Raw genomic sequence first — 22,716 nt, 5'->3', positions numbered from 1 at the left:
AGAGGGCCAGGGATTTAGCTCAGTGGTTTCGCCGCCTGCTGCACAAGCACAAGTTTGATCCCCGGTACCAAAGAAAAAAAAAAAGATAGAGAGTTGGGTAGTTTTGAAGGAGAATTTTAGCTAAGGAATTTAAAGACTTTCACTGAGCTTTTATAACTTCCACTGTAGCTTTCTAGCCTCATTAAACCATAACAGAGATCAGTACAAGTATAGCTGGAAACTGCCAGCAGGGCTCAGAGATTAGAGCCCCCTTTCTATAGCTAGCCTTTATTATTACAGTATTTTTTTAATATATCTTTTGGTTATACTTTTCTGCTGGGTGTTTAAGACCAAGTTAAAGTAAGACCTGTGTTAATAAAAATTAACATCTTGTTATCTATCAAGGTCCGTTAAGGCTCTTCAGGGTTACTTTTGGAACCTGTATTGTATATTTGAAATCATGACTGTGTATTTATTTCCATGTAATTTAGCTGCCTTTAATAATGGTATATAATACATGGTCTCCCTGTTTGATGGTATGTAATGCATAGTCTTCTTGTTTTTTTTAATTAGCAATCATTGAAGGTTATTGTCTAGACCAGTGTTTCTCAACCTTGCTTTCATTGATCCCAGTGAGACTTTAGACCTTTTTTTGCATAATCTCGCCCTTTCTTTATGAACTTTTTAATACTGCAGACAACTGGTTGTCTGTTTTTATATTGTGGCCCTTTAGAGGAACACATTGTAATATTTAAGATTTTTTTAATCCTAAGAATTCATTTGTACTTTCTGAGGGCACTATTGCTCCTGTTGAGAATATTGGAATATTTGCATGTGTACAGTGAAATATTTGGGGAATATCTAAAAACAAAATTCATTCATGTTTTATATATACCTTATACACATATTCTGAAGGTAATTATATACAGTATTTTTACTGCACGTGCATTTTGACTGTAATTCATCACTTGAGATCAGGTGTGGAGTTTTCCATTTGTATCATGTAGGTGCTCAAAAATTTAAGATTTTGGAGCATTTCAGATTTCAGGTTTTTGGATTAGAGATGCTCAACCTGTATACTCTTCCAGTATATTAGTGGTTTTATTTTTTGTTTAACTCTATGAAGTTTCCTTTATTCAATATAAGAAGTGAAGAGGAGGTCTAGCCTAAATATTTCTAGATAATCACTAATGTGTTTTTATAGTATGCTAATCAGTCATCCCCTTTATGCCATTATGCCAGTTCTGTTTTATAGGAATGGAAGATGTCATAGCTCTTTGTCTATATGGAAACTTACTGTAGGGGCTGCTATCCATGTGCTTTGCTAGAAACTTTTACAGTTGCTTTAATTGTACAACTACTGGTACAGGCTGTTGCATAGCTGCTGAAAAGGGCAATTGATCCTTTAAAAAAAATAATTGTTCAGACTTCTGTTTCTCTTATTGGTGGTAATTTCTTTAAAAAGAACATAGGACACACGTGTAAATACCGAATAGTTTCTCTAGTGTGAGAAACTGAAAGTGTAAATAAGGATTAAAATGATTAAAATGAATAATTGATAATTTGAAATAGGAAGAAAAGGTCCAAAGGGGTAGGGGAAAGGAAAGAAGGGAAAGGAAAAATTATGAGAAAAGGAAAAAATGGAAACAAAGTCTTTGTAAATAGGGAAGGGAGCACAGGGAATGGGGAAAAAATAAGATCCAAGATACATCATGTACAGGTACAAGCACTCAATGATAAATGTAAATGTATTTTATACCTAAAATGTACCAATAAAAGAATTTAAGCAGAAAAAAAAGAACTCTTCCAATGAGAACAACTGAAGATGCTGGTGAAAATGTAAATCACCTTGAAAGCCTTACAGAACTGCCAAGATAGTAAGGAACTGTCCAGCCAATTTATAAAATAAAATGGAAATTTTGAAGCATCAGTGGACCAAAACCACTTTTCTCGTAGGTTAACTTGAGCTTTGTTTATGTTTCCTCTTGAGGCACAAAGAACAGAAAAACAAGAACCAGGGCCTACCAAAGGAAGGTAGTCCCACATATATTGCCAGAATTAAAGATTAAGCTCCAAAAATCATTTGCAAAAGATTTGTGCAAACATGGAATCTCATTTCGTATTTTAAATTTGATATTATTAGTTTCATAGCATTATTGTCCAGATGGCTTTAGCACAGTGTAAATTTCACATTTCAAATGCTGCTTTTGCCTTATAATTTTTATTGAATTTATTAAGTATACATCAAATCTAATTTCTAAACCTGCTCAGTGCTTAATAATAATGCTTGAGAGCAGTTCTTCTAGTTCAGAAAAATTTCAGTTTTGGCTATGAGATTTAAAAAAAAACAAAACAAAAATTTACTGTTACTAGGAACTCTGGCTATTGGCTTAATTCTAGGATCCCATAAGACCAGATTCAGTTGTTCAAATTAACAAAGATCAATAAACAAAGAGAGACCATGGTAAGCAAGGAAAGCCAAGACAATGGGTGCTTCTATAAATTACCAGTTTTAAAGGTGCCCCTGTTACATTACCACTCTGAGCCATTAAACTGCTGTGTGTTAGGGTAATAGAGGATTTTCAGTTCTGTTTCTGAGAAAAATTCACAAATAGTAAAACCCATAAGTGTAAATGAAGTTATCTTTTACACATGAAAGTCATTTTTAAGTAAAGAATAATACAATGAATAGCCTTAAACTTTAAACACCTTACATTTTTAAATTTTTCATAAATTTAAGCCCTGTTTCGATACATGTATTTTTCCTGCCATCAATTGTAATGTACTTTAGCAAATTCCAGTTTAGGTTGTATTCAGTTAGTGTTTTCGAAAATAATCTTGCCTGTGGTGTTTATGCAGACTATTCATAGATGCTAATCTCCCCCTACCCCCACCCCATACCAGGGATCGAACTCAGGGCCTTGTGCTTGCGAGGCAGGCACAGCACCACTGAGCTAAATCTCCAGCCCAGATGCTAATACTTTAGTCATGTCAAACTTGACCTAGACTCCTCAATTAAATAACTTAGTACTATTTCAATATCTGTTAACTCTCCCAATTTCAAGGAAAACCACTCAGAATTATTTGCCTTGTTTTAAGTTAATTATTGATCTTGCTCCCAGTATTCTTAAATCTCTGAGCAACTGTTCTTACTAAAAGGCCAAGTCTGCTTTCTTTGGACACATCTCTTCAGCTGCTGTATCCCAAGAGGGAGAGGAATTAGTAACCTACTTAACTCATCACTAATGAACAGCTTTCCTTGCTTGGCTAATATATGAACCATTCTGAAACTTAATAAATAACACTTGGCCTTCTAACAGTATGATCTACATTCCACTGGTGCTTTTAAAATGCAATATTTAAAGTTCACTTTTTTTTTTTTTGGTACCGGGAATTGAACTTGGGACCTTGTGCCTGCACAGCAGGAGCCAGAACCACTGAGCTAAATTGCCGGCCCTTAAAGTTCACTTTTCTCTTTTTCCACCTTTTTCAACATGATGGATATGTACTGATAATAAAAATAATAAATTTTTGCCACTATTGATGGAATTAAATGTAAAGACCCTCCAATGTAATATTTATATTCACCTAATTTTTTTTTGGTACCAGAGATCGAACTCAGGACCTTGCACTTGTGAGGCAGGCTGCAGAACCACTGAGCTAAATCCCGGCCCAGACATTTATTACCTAATTTTTTTTTGTATATTCATATTCCTAAATCGTCACCTCAAGTTCTGTTTCAGCTATATTCCAAAAGTTTTAATGTGAAGTTTTGTTAACTTATTTAAAAATATTAACTTATTTTCATTAGTATTTTGTCTTTTTTTTTCTGTGTTATTTGAAAGTATAAGCCTAATTTTTCAAACAGTACATCTTTTCCGATCCTTTTCACTGCTGATTTCTAGCCCTGTAGGGTGGAACAGATTCTGAGTTTGAATACTTTTAAATTTAAAAGACCATCTATACAGTAATTTTTATATATATACATGTATATATCCATCTATCCACCCATCCTTTGGTCAGGGTAGAGATCATCTAATCAAAATGAATAATTGGAACAAATTAATGCCATTGTATTGTTTTAAAAAATACCTTTGTCAATATAAGCATGAACAATATTTCTATTTTCATAGGTGGTAATTCCTTGCCAGAAAAAATTAAAATATCTCAATTTATTTTACTTGAAATGTGATTATTATTTGAACTAAAAGCATTTCATAGTCATTATTTTGAAAGTATACGCTAGTTGATTTTTTATTTTTTAAATTAAATTTTACAGAATTTGGAGCCTAGTAGATCATGCATTAATAGCAAGGTGTAATATGGAAGAACCAATTCGTTGTGCAGCTGTGAATGTGGATGGGATCCATCTTGCACTTGGAATGAAGGACGGCTCATTCACTGTACTTAGAGTAAGGTATGGTATTAGGGTAGAAGTAGAAATAGTTTTCTGTTCAGTGAGGTACAATACGTAATACTCATTTTCACCCATTTATTTTCTCTTCCTAGTCTTAAAATATGTGTCAGATATTGTTTCCTTAAATTATAAAATAGATTTATAAAAGAATAGCTTTGTCAGAAAAAAAATATGCTCAAAAACCTTGTTTTGAAGGATTAAGAATGCTTAGTAGAGCTAGGCATAGTGACACATGCTTGTAATCCCAGTACTCTGGAAGGCCAAGGAAGGCAGGAGGATTTTGACCATTGCCTTTCTAGAAGTTACAATATTGTAACTTAGCCTGAGTAATTAAGTGAGTCCTGAGTAATTTAGCAAGTCTTTGTCTCAAAAATAGAGAAAGAACTATGGATGTAAGTCAGTGTAAAGGCCTTGGGTTCAATCCCCAGATCCCCAGTACCAGGAAAAAATAATAAAGTTTAGTAGACAGCTTACTAAATTTTTGAGCTATAAATTTGGGTCCTGACTTTCCTTGGTGGTATTGATTTTTAGTAATGATCCCCTGCATTAAACAACCTCAGAGGTGTGAAAAATGGGTAGATGTTTTTGTTGTTATTCTTTTCGTCTTTATGCTTTGAGAAACAATACCTGCAACTCTTCCCAAAGGAAATTACTCAAAAGTAATTTAATTTAATGAATTTGTTAAAGAAATTAACATCTTGTATTGAATTATAGGTGGAATCATTCGATTTGAATCCTGGGTAGCCATTTAAACATTTTGCTGCAGATCCAGAGATGGTCACAAGGAGAAGCATTAATGAAACCTGGCTTCTCGAGCTCAGTGGTTCTCCATTCAGTAGCTTAATTCAGAAACCATCAATTCATTTCTCTCTGCGTTTCTTGTTCTAGAAAGTCTGTTTTCTCAATAGCTCTGTAATTAATATCCTTCCATATTCGTCAGTGTTCTCTTGTGTAGCCTTTTGTCGGGAATAACCGGTCTCCTTTTCTCTTGGTTGTCTTCTCTCAAGACCTTCTTTCACTCTTCACTGATAGTGATTCCTTTTAAAACACATTTATTTGTATCTCCTTTACAAAGTATGAGAAGGGGTTTGTATTCTCTTTGAGATGAGATTCATAATCCTTTACATGGTTGGCCATGTCTCTCTCTCCCACCAGTTTCTTTGTACCTCCGTCTTATCTATACAAAACTTGTTTCACTTCTTCAGATACGTCATATTCTCTGATACTTTTGAGCTTCTGTATATGCTAACTCCTCTTTCAGAAATAGGCTTTTATGATGAGATATTTTATGGCTTTTCTGTTAAACTGATTTTTTAAATTGTAGTAAAATATACATATATAAAATTTACCTTTCAACTGTTTATAAATGTGTTATCCAGTAGCATTTAGTACACTCACATTGTTGTGCCATTATCACCACCATCCATCTCTAGGCCTTTTCACCTTTCTGTATGGATTCAGCTTAGTGTGACTGTAGCCATCTTGAGTTGTGACCACCATGATAGCCGTAGTAACTCCAGTCAGTTTTTCCAGTTTACTATAAAACACAGACCTATAATGTGTGTAGCTTTACAACCAGACTTTGGCACCTGCACAGCCAGATACTGATACTAGCTTAAGATAAACCAGGTACACACTGGATTGGATGAAGTCACTTTTATCCATGTGTGTGTGTGTGTGTGTGTGTGTGTGTGTGTGTGTGTGTATCACTTTTCTGACCCAGTTTCTGGAGACCCACTTGATCTTTCTCTTAGTTATACAGTATTATGGTTGGAGAAACATATAGTAGGTTAGAAGCTAACATACTGAGTCTTTTGTTTTCTGGTTGAACCCAGGGCCTTATACATGCTAGGCAAGAGCTCTTCTACTGAGCTATAACCCTACCTCATTCCGTACTAATTCTTATATTAAGGTGTAAACTGGTATACCAAGGCAAAGCCAGGATATCGTTCTAAAGATTATACCCTGGATTAAACTCACAAAGTAGACCCTTATCTTAACAAGACCTAAAAGGCCTTTTATAATTTTCCCTCAGCCTCCCTCAACAGATTCAACTCACACTATAGCCCCCTTTTTATATCAGTACAATTACACTGGCCTTCTTAAGCTGAACTTGAATACTTTTGCAGTAGTTCTTTCATACTGTTCTCTCTGCTGGAACATGAATGCTTTACTTCCCAGGTAGCATTTGTTCCTCACAATAAAGTTTAGATATCATGGATATCTATTCCACTTCATTTGGTAATGTCTTCCCAAAATGCCTTATATTCTCTGATCAGTGCTGTGTATCTTTACTTTGCAATGTGTTACCAATTGTTAATATATGAATATTCCCACACTTTCAGCTCCCTCTGCTTTTTAAAGAAATCATAGCATCCACATATTAGTTTCCAAGAAGTCTTCATCTAGAATTTTTTTAATTCACGGGTGTTCATCTAATATTCTTATTTCCTTTAAATTTGTCATAGAAATTTCCTTATGAGAGAGGGCAGTCATATTATTCATAATGTTGCCATAGAAGCATAATATACTATAAAACCAATCAGTCAACCAGAATCTCTCTCTCCATCACTGTTTTCTACGGTATGTGATTCAGAGGAAAAGGGGTACCATGACAGAAAAATCAAGGATTCATGCCATACTTAATTCTCTCTTTAATTGGGTCCACTTAATTAAGTCTTTAGAACAAAAATACTGTTAAAAATTCCAAAATAATTCTGAAGACTTTTCCAAAAGAATTTTTATATTTGTAAAAATTATAATATATTTAATAAAGGAAACATAAAAAGCTATCAAACAGTATCTTAATTTTTTAAAAATCTTGCTCCATATAGATATAAATAGATGAATAGGTAGATATGGAGGCAAAGAGGAATAAGATGCATAGATTTAATTAGAACTTAAAGGAAGAAATCAATGGGAAAGGTAGAGGTATATGAGTCTGTCGTTAAGAAGAGGACCTTGAAAGTTACAGGGTCTAACGCAAAAGTGACGTTGACCAAGACAGCTTTTTTTAAAAGTACAAAAGCTTTAAATATTACAATCTTAGATCTGTCACAGAATTATTTTTCTAGTTCTATTTCTAACATTATATTGGTTGTAATGGTTAACTACGATAATTAAAAGGTTTCTAGATGCATAGTGGCTCAAATACAACTGAAGTGTTTTGTTTTTTTTTTGTACCAGGGATCAAACTCAGGACCTTCCACTTACCAGGCAGGCAGCAGAACCACTAAACTAAATCCCCGGCCCACAACTGAAGATTATTAATTCTTGCACATGTAGCAGCCTGAAATCAGTGAATGACTTTCCTTTCCCAGATGACTCAAAGCCCTAGACTCTTTCATTTTGTTGTAGTTTATCAATCCCTGGGACCTATTATTATAGATAACAACATCTAACCAGCACGAAGAGTGAGAGTATTTGAAAAGAATATGCCTGCTTCCTAAAAGAAGCATGGCTTGGAAATGGCTTACATCATTTTTTCTCATGTATCTTTGATGAGATCTTAGGCATCTAAACTAACTGCAAAGAAGACTGGGCAATTTAAACTAGGAAAAGGGAGAAATGAATTTTTGGTGAAGTGCTAGCATACTGTCACACATACTGTTTTCTTTTGTTTTGGTCCTCTTTTGGAGTTATGGGGCTAGTTTTCATCTTTTTCTTGGTATGAGTAATATGATAGTAAAATCCAAACTCTGGAAACACATCAGATTCATCACAGATTACCCTCAGTTTTTCTCTTCACCTCCATCACTTTCTACCTTGCCCACCTCTTCTTGTAGTCACATTACATTATTCACCATTGTTCAAGTGTGTCATGCATTTGGATACTTCCTTGCTTTGGCTCATGCTATGTCTTCCTCCTCTAAAATACTCTCTCCTCATTTAGACCTAGCCAACACCTCAGGTTTTATGCTTAAGTCAGATTTCACCCTTCCCTGGCTCCTTCCTGCCTTTAATCTTAACCCTTATTTTAGTATTTCTTTTAGAGCTTTGCACATTCCTGTTGAGCAGTTTTCACATTTTATCATGATTACTTTATATTTATCTCTCACAAAAAGTAAGTTTGAGTGTAAATTTTTTAATGCTAAACCAAAGTAAATATTTAATGTTATTGAGAGAAAGTTGAGTGTAATGGCTCTGAATTCTCCATTTAGAGACCTTAAAAACTGAGAAAAATACTTTAGTTTCTGAAGTGATACAAATTTTATTTTATTTTTTAAAAATTTCTTTCAGTTTGGGCTGGGGATTTAGCTCCGTGGTTCTGCGACCTGCCTCTCAAGCTCAAGGTCCCAAGTTCAATCCCCAGTACAAAAAAAAAAAAATTCTTTCAGTGTAATCGTACTTACAGTTTTCATCCTTTTGCAGCCTTTGTGTTAATTATCTCTAGCTTTATACTTTTTTTTTTTTTTTTTTGGTACCGGGGATCAAACTCGGGTCCTTACGCTTGTGCAGCAGGCAGCAAAACCACCGCACTAAATCCCCGGCCCAACATTTTTTATTGCTTTTATAGGACTGTAGTAGAAAAAAGAGTGGGCAGAGTCCCAGATTGTTCACTGTGATAATTACAAATTGCACTTCTCTTTGGAGTTGTTTGCCCTTCTGTTATGACTTGGAGTTAGGTTGGTTGTCCAATAGGATCTTCCAAGTTCTATCCCCGGTACCCAAAAAAGAAAACTTAATCAAAGAGATTCTGTAATTTAATGTCTGGGAGATATTATTAGGATAAGACAAAAATTAGTGGTATACTCTTAAACTTTGTTTTATTTATTTGTTTGTTTGTTTTGAGATAGAGTCTCATTATGTAGTTCGGGCTGGCCTTTAATTCACTATGTAGTAGCGGGGCGTGGTGGCGCATGCCTGTAATCCCAGCACTTGGGAGGCTGAGGCAAGAGGATCACCATGATGCAAATTTTGTAAGAGAAAAAGTCCCTGAGACTAATTGAAAGTAGGAATTCTCACTTCCTCTTACCTCTTCTCTGTCCTTGCCTAACTCTTCTCTATTCCCTCCTCCTCACCAGTTCTACAACCTTGGAAACTCAGTAGTGTTAAACTAAGTGTTCACCCATTTTTATGGCTGTTACCAGTACCTGTGTTACTTTGGAAACTCATTTATAAGGCATCACTGGAAAAAAATGTTTAACTTCACTGATTGACATGATCCCTAAGTGAGGATATTTTTTTTTCTGTTTTAAAGTTGAAGAGGTGGAAATAAAAATAACTAGTGGTAGCTATAAAGGTATATATATTCAAACATATTGTTGAAATGATATGTTCTTTTTCAGTTTATTTTCTGAATGTAATTTTATACATTTGGCTTTATAAAAATTGGCTTGAACATTATAGTGTTCATCATTAAGCATTTTTATAAACTCAGTATGTATTTACAAAGAACTTTTATCATAAAAATCTCTGACTTTGTTTCTTTTATTGTATGACTCAGATATTTAGTACAAATCTCTAAAGTGCTTATTTAGTTATAAAGTGATATTTTTGTTTTTTCTTCTTTTTTGTGATACTGGAGACAGAACCCAAGGCCTCACACATGCTAGGCAAGTGCTGTACCACTGAGCCACTTCCCAGCCCCACCTCATTTTCTCTACTTCTGACATGTGTATATTGTTCACATATATTTCCATTCAGCAAAATAATTGCTGCTGAGCTAATACGTATTTACATTTATTTTATAGTTTATGTCACTTGATACAGCTTCACAGTTATTTTAGACACATTTGAAAACAGAATTCTCTTGTGATGTTTGCTTATATGGTCTCATTTTTTTCTTTTTAACAGAGATATGACAGAAGTTGTACATATTAAAGATAGGAAAGAAGCAATTCATGAATTAAAATATTCACCAGATGGAACTTACCTTGCTGTTGGTTGCAATGACAGTTCAGTTGATATCTATGGAGTTGCTCAGCGTTATAAAAAAGTTGGTGAATGTGTTGGGTCACTTAGTTTCATCACTCATCTGGACTGGTCCTCAGATAGTAGATACTTACAGACAAATGACGGAAATGGGAAAAGACTTTTTTATAGGATGCCAGGTAAAATTTTTTAGTAAACTGTGTATAGTTCATAGATTTTAGTGTCTATTTGATATTTTAGAATTTCTCTAGAAGCAGAATATAAGTTACATTTGATTATAGGAAATCAAAGGAGGTAGTATTTCAAGCATTGTGATTTTTTCTATAAGGCTGCCCTATTACATTGAAACCCCTCCTGAAATTTTTCCTTTCCCCACAATTATTGAGGTACAGTTGACATATAAAAATTGTCTATATTTACAGTGTGATTTTTATGTACATGGACTGTACATTGTGCAGTGACTTCCATAATCAAGCCAACTAACATCTATCAGCTCACATATTTTTTGGTATGGTGAGAACATTTAAGATCTTAATCTGTTAACAGATTTCAGCTATACCATACAGAAATGCAGTATGAACTATAGCCAGCATGCTACACATTAGAGATTCAGAACTTAGCATCCTGCATACCTGAAACTTTGTACCCTGTGATCAGCATTTCCCCATCCCCACCACCTCTTGCATTCCATGGAAACCACCATCCTAAGTCCTTATGTTTCTGAAACTCCTTTGCTTGGAAGATCTAAGACCAATTTATATTATATTAATTTCTATACCATGTGAATCGTACATGGTAAAGTCACACTCTGTGTTACAGTCAAAATGTAATTTCTGTGGGTAGAACTAACTAAATATAATTGCTGCAAATGTATAACCATAAATTATTTATTTTTTTAGTTACCTCAAACTTTATAATATTAACATTATAGCTAACAAACTGAACTTAAAAGATTTTTATCAAAGATTTTAAAAGAGAATAAAGATAATCAGAATATTACTATTTAGTACTTTAATATGAAACTTACTGAATTAGTCACTTCCAAGAACTTTTTAATGATTATCCATATAATGAAATTAATACATCTCCCCCAAAGCCTTTTATTAATAATCTATATGTAATGAAGAATGACCGAGTCCTAAAGTTGTCTTACCTAATGTATTACTGTCTACCTATATTTCCTTTTCAGTCTTTTTCAGTCTCTTCTTTCTCAATTACGTGTCTTAGGTTTCTTTTTTAATACCTGATTTGCCACTTTGTCATAGCTTTTAACCTTTTCTTCTAACTCACCCTGTTATGACTAATCTGTGACATGATTTTAATAGGATTGAGTTTTATTTTCCACATGGGTGAACCTGCTAAGCTGATAGTCGTATTCAAATCTGTGTGTGTCTCTGAATCAGTATAATTTTGTTAATGGCTTTTTAAAAAAAGTTTCTTGCATTTTTTTTTCTCCTTAACAAGCTTACTAATCTATTCATGTATTCTCAACTGGGTGAAAATATTTAAAATTTGTGATTATCATGTTTTCAGTAAAATTTAAGCTTGAGTAAAAAATGAAATAACTTCTTAAATTAAGACTGATTTATTTTTAGGAGGAAAAGAAGTGACAAATAAAGAAGAAATAAAAACTGTTCATTGGGCTTCATGGACATGTGTTTCAGGCCTTGAAGTAAATGGAATTTGGCCCAAGTACTCAGATATCAATGATATAAATTCAGTAGATGGAAATTATATTGGCCAAGTTTTAGTTACAGCTGATGACTATGGAATTATAAAATTATTCCGATATCCATGTTTAAGAAAAGGTATATTTTCTTTCAAAATATTTTAAGTTACTTCTCTCTTATAAAACACTTCAGTGTTCTTACAGAAAAATAAATCTTTAGATAAATAAGAGGATTTCATATTTTTAAACATGTGCTAGCTGGTAAAGGCATTTATTGTGATAATTCAGAAATTATTGTCAAATGTCATTTATTTTTGGTCATGAAATTTTTTTTCTATTTTTGAATTCATATTTTTAATGAATGGACTATTAGACCATTTTTTCTGTTTTTTTGTTTTCAACAAAACATTTTTCTCCCCACTTCCTGCATTGCTTCCTATAGTCAAACTGTGCAGTAATGACTTACTACCTTTAGTCATTTAACTTGTTGAACATTTATTTGTGGGAGATAGTTTTTCTTACAACTTTTTCTCAGTTGTCCTAAGGAAGTAATCAAATGTACAGACTCAGGTCACAGTTTGGAATATCAACACTTGTAGCAGGCACAATTATGATTTTCAGTTAGTTGCTGATAAAAGCTGTTAGGCAAATATTAAAATGTAACTTAGCAAAGGTGATTATGGGAATAGATAAAGTAGTTTGATTCAAGTACCTAGTCTACTGTTGTCAAATTTAAAAGCTCACTTTTCCCAAAGCTCCATGCTGGTATTTCTATTGTGCCTCTATGGTGGTGAGTTCAGGATCCTTTCAGTTTTCCCATTACTGATTCCTGCCTGTGGAATATCAGTTTTCCAAGTGCATGTGAAAATGCTTCTGTAAGTGTTGCTATGTATGTTAATAAAGGCTGGCTAAATCTCTGGCAACTGAAGTACCCTGTTTCTAAGTCCTTTTGCATAGCCAGGACATGTGAATTACCAGGCATGATAAGAATTATGATGATCTTAACTTTATTTTTTTTTGATCCTAACTTTAAATATTGCTCCTGTTTATTGCTTCACATGCTAACCTGTATGCAAAACAAAAATATTTTACCTTTCTGAGTTTTTTTAGTTATTTGAATAATTTATTGATAATTTACCTTTTGGGCTGGGGATTTAGCTCAGTGGTTTCGCCACCTGCTGTGCAAGCTCAAGGACCCAAGTTCGATCCCCAGTACCAAAACAAAAAACAAAAACACAAAAAACCGAAAGGATAATTGACCTTTTGTAAAAGAGAAGACAGTATTATTATCACATAGTAATTTTTTTCATTTATAGCATGAAAAAATTGTGTAGTAGTCCTCTGAATTGCTGTGAATATTTTACCAAAGTATAAGAAAATAGCTTTGTCTAAGAGATCAGTCATTGCTTCAAGAACATGAGTATAAATTGTTGTTCTTTTGTTTTTGTTAGATTTTGGTTAGTAATATTGTGGTAAAGAGGACTTTTATTTCTAAGCACTTGTCAATCTGAAACTATGACTAGGTAAGTGAAAAAAAGATAGGTTATGACTATAACATTGCACATTTAAAGGGCTAGAATTATTTTAAGATTCAGTTTTTAATTCACATACTTGTACACTGTATAGTTAGTGCTATTTTCAGAAAAAATTCCATTTCAGATTAACTTTTACTGTTCCATTGAAAATTAGGAAAAAGTTATATCTGGTATATTAATATAATTTAGATATCAATTCATGTAATATTTGTTAGGTGGCCTTAAATAATACAGCTTTTACAAAATATTGAAACATCTTAAATAATAGAAGTAGTTTACATTATTAAATCATTGTAATAGACAAAACGTATGGGGTTAGGTCTGAGAGAATGATCATATGGTGCTCCACTTTTACTTTGTACTGGTCCCAGCCCAAAGCATTCCATCTTCTTCCACTTATTTTTCCTTATTACCCTCTTTCTCTCTAGATTACCTTGCTCTTGACTGTCATCTCTCAGATAATCCAGACTCTTCTCAGGCAGCAGCACAGGGACTATGATGGAGAGTGAGCAGGTAGATGTAGGGGAGAATGGAAAGGTGTGGGCAGGGTTGCTTAATCCACTACCTCCCTCACTCTAATGATGGTGAGAGTCATCTCTGTACTTCTTGTTGACAAATGAAAATTTATATTTGGGGACAATATTTCTTTGGATTCCAGAAGAAAGTACATTGGGAAAACAAAAGAAAAATATCAAACAATTTGAAGAAAACAGATTCACATCAAAGATTTACTCAGTGAATTTTTCCTGATTCAACTATATCGTTGCATGTAGCTTTAGTGCTTTTCGCTGCTGTGAAATACTGTTGTGAAGATGATGTCATAGCATATGCATTTATCCTTCTGTCAGTGGCCATCAAGTAATTTCCAGTCTTTATTATGTGAAAGTTTCTTAAAGATGAATACCTAAGAGTGAAGTTGCTGAGTAATAGAGCATGAGAATGTTTAACTTAATAAGAAAGTGCCTAATCATTTTTCAAAGTAGTTATACCATTTTACAAACCCTTTTGCTTCACATCTTCTTCAGCACTTGACATTGCCACACACACTAAAATTTTGCACATCTAGTATAAATGGTTACAGTTTGGTCATAATTTATTTTTGTCTGACTACTATTGACATTGAACATTTTTTTACTTTTTTTTGGTCTTAATTTCCTTCTCTGTCAAACACAGGTCTCTTTTCCATTTGTTTCTATTTCTATTATTGATTTGTAGAAGTTATTTTATATACTCCAATAGATTCAAGTGCATTGAAATCTTTGTGGATTGCAACTGTCTTTACCCAGTTTGTAGCTTCTTTTGTTTTCTTAGTGAGGTTTTTTGTTGAGTACTTCTTAATTCCTATGTAGTCAAATCTATTTCTTTATTTTTAAATGGATAATACTGTTTGACTATTAAGAAATACTCTCCTGCACCACAAAAAAATTTTGTTTACTATTGTTAGAAAGAGATTGCCACAATTTTATATCTAGATTTTAAAGTCATTAAGACATAGCTAAGTAGGAAAAAGTCTTCTGTGATATTGTTACAATTTATTTAAGAAATTTAGTTCCTATTAGCATTGTGTGAAAATACACATTAAAGCAAATTAGAGGCTGGGTATAGTGGTGCATGCCTGTACTCCCAGCACTTATTGAAGCAGGCAGATCACACTTGGTCAACTTAGCATCACAGCAAGACCCTGTCTCTAAAAAAAAAAAAAAGACATCATGACAGGCTTGGGGAAGCAGCACTCACGATGCACTCCAGAGACACCAAGATCCACAGGTACCTGGAAATGGAGGATGAACAGAAACCCAAATATGGGAAGGCAACTTGAAGGAGAAGCCTATCAGATGAATCCTAATATCAGGAGGATTTAGAAAAACAATCAGGGCTGCCTCAGGATCCTGAGCCCAGGATCCTCTAAGCCCCTCACAGCTTAGAGCCCAGCCTGACAAACAGGACACCTTGGGAAAAGATCTAATGCCCAGAGGGAGTAAACCAGTGCAGTAGCAGTTTCCAGGCTGCTGCAGTCAGGACCCTGCCTAGCAGCCACTTCCCACTGCCCATCTGTCCTCTTCCCACTGGGAGATGGAGCCAGTGAGCAAGATATTTGCAAGAATGGCCCTCTTCAGATCAAGGCACTAAGGAAAGCACACATCAGAGAATAACTCAGAGGGCATTGACTGAGTTAGGAACAAGGATATGGTCCTGGTTGGGGACTCAGAACCAGGCATTGAGGGATCTGTGAGACAGTGAGTCACAGGAGTGTACAACAGCTGTGACCAAAGTAATCCAGGGCTGGAGAACACACTGGAGCAGTGCCAGAGTAGGCATTCTCCCACTGTCTCCCCTAAACACCACTGAGCTCTGTGCTCACATATGATCCCTCTCATCGCCCCATCCGAAGCTGCTGAGCTCTGCACCTGCTTGAGCTTCCCTCCATCATCCCCCAAACACTACTGAATTCCAAGCTGAAGGGCCCTCTTCCTCCAAACCCAAATGCTACTAAATTTGCAGATCAAATACGGACTCTGTGAGTTGTGGACATAGGGTTTGATGCAGTTGGGTGACCTGAGAGGAGTGTTGTGGTTAGAAGGTTTTGCATGATACTCTTACCCAGAGAGGCATAGAAGGAGCAAAAGTTAGCAGCTGCAGGGATTTTCATAGAGGGAAAGGAACAGAAATCTAGAAAGCCCTTCTGGCATCCAGGAGAACTAAGGAAGAGCACACTAGTTGAATTCTGACTGCAGTATAAATAGAACTGAAAGGACTCTACTTTTTTTGATTTTTTCTTTTCTTCTTTCATCTGACATTGATATTTGAAAGACTTGGGCAAAGAAAGGCTTCTCAGTATATATATTTGAGATATTTATATATGTGAAATGGAAAATAACTAATTATTGCATTAGTTTATATAGTATCTTTCATGGTCATGTCAGGTTAACCCTCACCAAAAATTGTATATGGAAGAGTCAAACAGAAGCTTCTTATTAGCATATTAATTGGTTCTGGTCTTCTACAGCTTCCCTCAGTCTCCAGTTATACTTCTCTCCCCACAAATAACTTGTCAAACCCCATCTTCCCCCTCCCTCAATTCCAGATATAAAAAAGTCAGCGAAGTGCTCTTTTCTTTCTTTCATTTTCTGTTGTCTTTTATCTTCTTTCCTTCTTTTTGCACTTTCTTCCTTTCCTTCTTGCTTTTTCCTTCCCTCATCATCACATCCCAGCCTACTTGTTATCAGTACTGTTTTATCTTCCTGAGTTGTTGAAAAAATGCATGAAATTTTTAGAACAGTTTTATAATTGATATGTGGTTGGTTCTGTAGATGCTAGTGTAACCAGTAGTTGTCCTGTCCTTGCAACGCAGCGACCAGGACTGATCCTAATACATTGAGTAGGTTGAATAGATTCATGGACACTAAAACATGACCAAAGCCAAGGTCACATCACAAAGAGACATACAGTAACTAAAGGGATCTCCATAGTAGGGACAGAGTTTTCTACTCCATTTAATCTACGGCCCTCAGCATAAAAACAGTAGAAACATGAGAATGCAATTAAGTTGCCTCCAAACACTCTTAACTCTGCAAAAGCTGATCTCATGGGCACTGAGATGAGGAAAGTTTCAGGCAAAGCACTAAAAAACTAAATAGCTAATTTGTTTGAAGATATCAAAGAAGAGACAAACAAAAGCATAAGATGTTCAGTGAGCTCAAAGAGGATGTAAGTAAATAGATAAATGTCTTAAATAATAAAATGTTTAGCAAGCTTAAAGAGACAGACAAAAAGTTGATTGAATTTAAAGAGTATAATATAACTCTACAGAAATCCATGACCACATCCAGCATTGCAGAAAGTGCTTAAGAGAATCCTAGCCAGAGAGAGTGAAGCCAACATTACCAAAAAGACGAAAGTAAAGAATACATCTAACTGGGAGAGTAGTTAAGCAAAAATGGAAAAAATAAAGGAATCAGTAGTAGAAAAATAATACAATAACAGATTCAGTAAATACCTCCCAGTAATACCATTCAGTGTAAATGCTTTTAATTCCCCAATAAAAAAGTCAGACTGATAGATTGGATCAAAAAACAAAACTCAAGTATACATTGTCTACAACAGATATACCTCATTCACAAAAAAATACATAGATCAAAAATGAGAGGATAGAAAATAATACTCCATGCAGCTACAGCAGAAAAGCAAGCAGGAGTAGCTATTTTTGATTCAAAGTGGACATCAGGCCAAAACTGATCTGAAAAGATGAAGAAGATCACTATATATTGGTAAAGGGAACAATTCAACAAGAAAAGGTAACAATAATAAATATATGTGCACAAAATGTCAGTGTACCCGGTTTCATAAAATAAAAACTACTGGACATAAAAGGACAGATAGACACCAGTAAATTCATAATGGGAGACTTCAGTACCCACTCTCACAAGTAGGTCAACCAGACAAAAAAATAAACAGCAAAGTTGAACCACACTTCAAACAAATGGATTTAACCAATAACTATAGGATATTTGATCCAAAAACAACAGAAGATGCATTTTTCTCAGCAGGACATGGACCTTTCTCCAAAATAGACTTTAGACCATGAAGCTTGCTTGAATAAATACAAAAGAATTGAAATAGTCTCTTGAATGCAGTCAGATCACAGCAGAATGAAAGTAGAAATTGACACCAATAGAAACTATACCAACAGAGATTAATAATACACTCGTGAATAATCAGTGGGTCACAGAAGAAATTAAAATTTTTTCTAGAATCAAATGGCACTGGCAGCATAACATATCAAAAACTGGGACACACAGCAGTACTAAAGGAAAATTTATAACTGAACTATGTTAGAAAATAGATGTTTATATATGTTTATAACTATGTTAGAAAAATAGAATCAATCCAAATAAATAGCCTAATAATACATCTCAAGGTCTTAGAAAAATAAGAGCAACCCAAGTCTAAAACTCATAGAAGGAAAGGAATAAAGATTAGAGTGGAAATTAATGAAATTGAAACTAAAATGCAATACAAAGTATCAGTGAATCAAACCTTAGCCAAACACCAAAAGAAGGAAAAAGAAAAAAAGCTCAGTGCAGTTAGAAAGGGGAAATCACAACAGACATCACCAAACTCCAGAACATTATTTGAAACTATTTCAAAAACTTATATTCCAGTAAATTGGAGAACCTGGAAGAAATGGATATATTTCTAGTGCATATGAATTACCAAGATTAAACCAGGAAGAGATAAAAATCCTTAAAGGATCAAAAACGGAATTAAAGGCAGTAATAAAAACCTACTAAGTAAGAATTGCCCAGGACCTGATGGATTTATCACTGAATTTTACTACAACATTAGATAACTGACATCAGTACTCCTCAAACTCTTCATGGAATCAAAAAGGAAAGAACATTGCCAAACTCATTCCTGGAAACCAGTCATACCCTAATAACAAAACCAAACAAGGACTCAACAAAAAAAGGAATTACAGGCAAACTTCTTTAATGAAAACATCCTCAAGATACTTGAAAAAGAATGCAAGAAATCATTAAAAAGATCATACATTACAACCAAGTCAGCTTTATCCCAGGTATGCAAGTATGGTTCACTATCTGTAAATAAATAAATGTAGTATACCACATAAACAGAAGGCTAGAAATCACATGACCATCGCAATAGATGGAGAAAAAGCTTTTGAAAAAATCTAACATCTATTTATAATATCCCTGACAGAAATTGGTGTAGAAAGACCTTACCTCCAACTGATAAAAATCCATATATGATGAATCCACTGTCCACATCATACTAAATGGGGAAAACCTGAAAGCATTCTGTCTAAAATCAGGAACAAAACATGGGTATTTCCTCTAACCATATTCAATATAGTATTTTATGCTCTAGCCAGACCAATCAGACAAAAAAAAAGAGAGAGATGATAGGAAAGAAAGAAGTCAAACTTATTTGTAGATGACATGTTCCTTTATATAGATGACCCCCCCCAAACCCAGAAGAGTCTTAGAACTAGTAAACAGATTCAGCAAAGTGGCAGGATACAAAATATACAAAATCAATAGTGTTCTTGTATACCAACAATGAACCCACCAAGAAAGAAATCAGGAAAAGAAGAAATATCTAGGAATTAACCTAACCAAGGAAGTTAAAGACTTCTATCCTCTGTAACCAAAACTGTAATACTCTGAACAAAGGATATTGAAGTCATCAGAAAATAAAAGACATCCCTTGCTCCTGGATAGGCAGAACCAGTACTGTCAAAGTGGGCATATTTATATAGAGATTTAATGATTTCCAACCAAAATACAAACTGCGTTCTTCACAGAACTAGGCAAAACAATCCTAAAATTTATATGATACCATAAGAGTCCTAGAATAGCTAAAGTAATCCTGAGTGTTCCAAAATTGCTAAAGTAATCCTGAACAATGTGAACAAAGCAGGAGGCATCACAATCCCAGATTTTAAGATACATTACAAAGCTACAGTGATAAAAGCAGCATGGTACTAACACAAATGACATATGGATCAATGGAATAGAATTGAGGATCCATAAACAACGTAGGCATTCATATGATCTTCAGCCAACAAAGGAGCCAAAAATATACACTGGAGAAAGTGCAGTGGTTTTTAACAAGTGGAACAGGAAAATGTTTATCCACATGAATCAGTGTAGAAGAATGAATCTAGACCCCTTTATCTCACCTTATAGTAAAATCAAATCCAAATGGACCAAGGCCTAAATATAAAAACAGAAACACTGAATCTGCTGGAAGACAAAATTGGTAAAATTCTTGAACATATAGACATATGCAAGGATATAGAACAGAACCCCAATTACATAATAATACCAAGAATCAACAAATGTAGTTATATCAAATTTGAAAGCTTTCTGCATAGCAAAGGTAATAACAGAGTGAAGAGACAACCTACAGAATGGGAAAATATTTTGCCTACTACTCTTTGGACAGAGGGCTAATATCAAAAATGTATAAAGAACTCAAAAAAAATTTAGCCCTTCCAAAGTAAAATAGCCAGTCAAAAATGGCAGTTGAAATGAATAGGTATTTCTTTGAAATACAAATGACCAATAAATATATGAAAAAAAGTTCACCATCTTTGGCAATTAGAGAATTGCAAATCAAAGCAACACTGAAATCTTCTAGGCAAGATGGGAGAGGGGAGAGTGAGGATGTAAAGGGAAGTAAAATGATCAAGGTGTTGTATTTATATCTACCACTTCCACAAGGCAAATTATTATTATTCATTGCAGACATATAATAAAAATAAATGAAAAGTCTGGGAATGTACCTCATTGTGAAAGACCTTAATTCAGTCCCCAATACCAGCAAAAAAATAATGTAAAGGAGTCATTGAAACACAAACATTTTCATTTATTAATCTTCACCAAGAATTATTCTCTTAAATTAGGAAAGCTTCTATGACCATTCTACCTTGCCTTGATAAATCTTTTCTCTGAAATCCTGGTCCTAATTGACCACGTACTCTCCAGGCCATAATTATTCTTTTATCATTTGCTATTATAAACTCATAATTTTCATTATCAGAAGAGACTTTCAGAGTATATAATCTAATTTATATTAAAATAAGAGTAAATGAAGTCCGAAAGAGGTTAAGTGGCATGATAAAACTCATGTGCTATTAGGTAGCACTAATGCTCAAGCGTTAGTCTTTTGATTTTAATTCTGATAGGCTTTAAGCTACATTTTGCTTTTGTCAAATTTTCAATTATATTAATACTAAAGTGTTTGATCCCTGGGCTTTTCTCAAAGCGGTAAGATACTGCCTTTTGTGGTTTGTACCAAATTTTAAATCAACAGAGGAAATGTTTGCATTCCTTGGTATCTGTTTGTCATTCAACCAATTTTTGAATCAGTATTTTTCCGTTTGTTCATAATTAAGGTAATAGAAGGACAATACAGTGCTCCATGTATAGAGATTGCTGTTTGAAGTAGTATTTTTGTGTGTTGGCATTTGTTTATCAGTTTAAAGATATATTTTTGTTATAGGGGCCAAGTTCAAAAAATATTTTGGCCACTCAGCTCATGTAACTAATGTCAGATGGTCACATGATTTTCAGTGGGTTATTTCTATTGGTGGAGCAGATCACTCTGTCTTTCAGTGGAAATTTATTCCTGAAAGAAAACTAAAAGATGCTCTTCACATAGCTCCCCAAGGTGAGTAGTACACACCACATAAACACTTTCCCCATCAAATAATTCTTCAGTAGCACCAAAATAACAATTTTATAATTGAAGTATAACTTCATAAATTGTGTAATTTTTTATTAGCAGAAATGTCTAATTGAATTTTGTCTCTGTGTTTAAAGTTAGATGTTATAGAGTTTGGAATACAAAGTACTTTTGGTTGCAGTTTAGTCTATCAAATGGAAATTGAAGAAAGAGTTATATTAGCAAAATAAACATTTAATGTATCTTCTGAGAGATGGGTACCTAGGTTTCATATATGTATTTTAACAAAGAAAAATTATCTAATGTCAAGTCATTTGTTGTGTGTAGTACTTTCTAGCTATTTTCATGTTAATTGTAGATTATATTCACTTATATTTGCACAGACTTTTAAATTTGATGTAGCAGTCATTGGGGAGCCAGTGAAGGGATTTAAAGGAGCTATTGAGTTTTCAGTGAGTGGAAAGGAAGATTATCTGTAGTACAGTTTTCTGACATCTGTGTCACTTGAATAGGTAATTTCATTTGATTGTTTTATGGCTTGTCTCCATGTCAGCTGTCATATTCAGCTCTCAATCATTAATTTCACAGTGTGATTTGAAAATTTAATCTTCTTTAAACAAATGATATTTCATTTTTTTAAATTACAGAAAGTCTGGCTGACTCTAACAGTGATGAATCAGATTCAGATATGTCTGATGTTCCAGAACTGGATTCTGAAATTGAACAAGAGACACAGCTCACCTACCGTCGGCAGGTAATTTCTGTTATCACACACTTTTCCCCCAGTTTCTTCATCTTGCTCCCTGCTCTTACCTATTGTATCTTTTGTGGCTTTATTCCCAAACAGTGTGTCTCTTTTAGTCTAATCCTTTAAGCATTAAAGCACACCTGCATAAAATGTTCCTTTATGTTAAATGCTTCATATATCTGTATTTCTTTGTCTGTAGATTTTTGTCACAGTATACACCCATTTATTTTCTGTGAAAGATTCTCATAAAGTATTAGGATTTCTGAGAACACTAAGTGCATTT

The 22,716-nt window shown here is 34.2% G+C and overlaps 1 protein-coding gene across 9 annotated transcripts in view; it reads left to right on the top strand.

Annotated features, from left to right (window-relative positions):
- Positions 1 to 22,716, top strand: part of Eml5 (EMAP like 5) — a 201,749-nt gene that overhangs the window by 63,315 nt on the left and 115,718 nt on the right. For all 9 annotated transcript variants that reach the window (XR_015445090.1, XM_087195457.1, XM_087195455.1 and 6 more), the window contains 5 exons: positions 4,259 to 4,396; positions 10,193 to 10,449; positions 11,866 to 12,078; positions 21,503 to 21,670; positions 22,333 to 22,439. Coding sequence is in view for 8 of the 9 variants with exons in the window: in XM_087195457.1 (XP_087051583.1) it covers positions 4,259 to 4,396; positions 10,193 to 10,449; positions 11,866 to 12,078; positions 21,503 to 21,670; positions 22,333 to 22,439 (883 nt within the window). In the remaining variant the exon portion in view is untranslated. The remainder of the gene's footprint in view (positions 1 to 4,258; positions 4,397 to 10,192; positions 10,450 to 11,865; positions 12,079 to 21,502; positions 21,671 to 22,332; positions 22,440 to 22,716) is intronic.

This window comes from Heterocephalus glaber, unplaced genomic scaffold (genome assembly GCF_053883595.1).
Source record: "Heterocephalus glaber isolate CG9 unplaced genomic scaffold, H.glaber_assembly_v1.0 deba00001608, whole genome shotgun sequence".
NCBI lineage: Eukaryota > Metazoa > Chordata > Mammalia > Rodentia > Bathyergidae > Heterocephalus > Heterocephalus glaber.
This window is presented reverse-complemented; position numbering and strand designations above follow the sequence as displayed.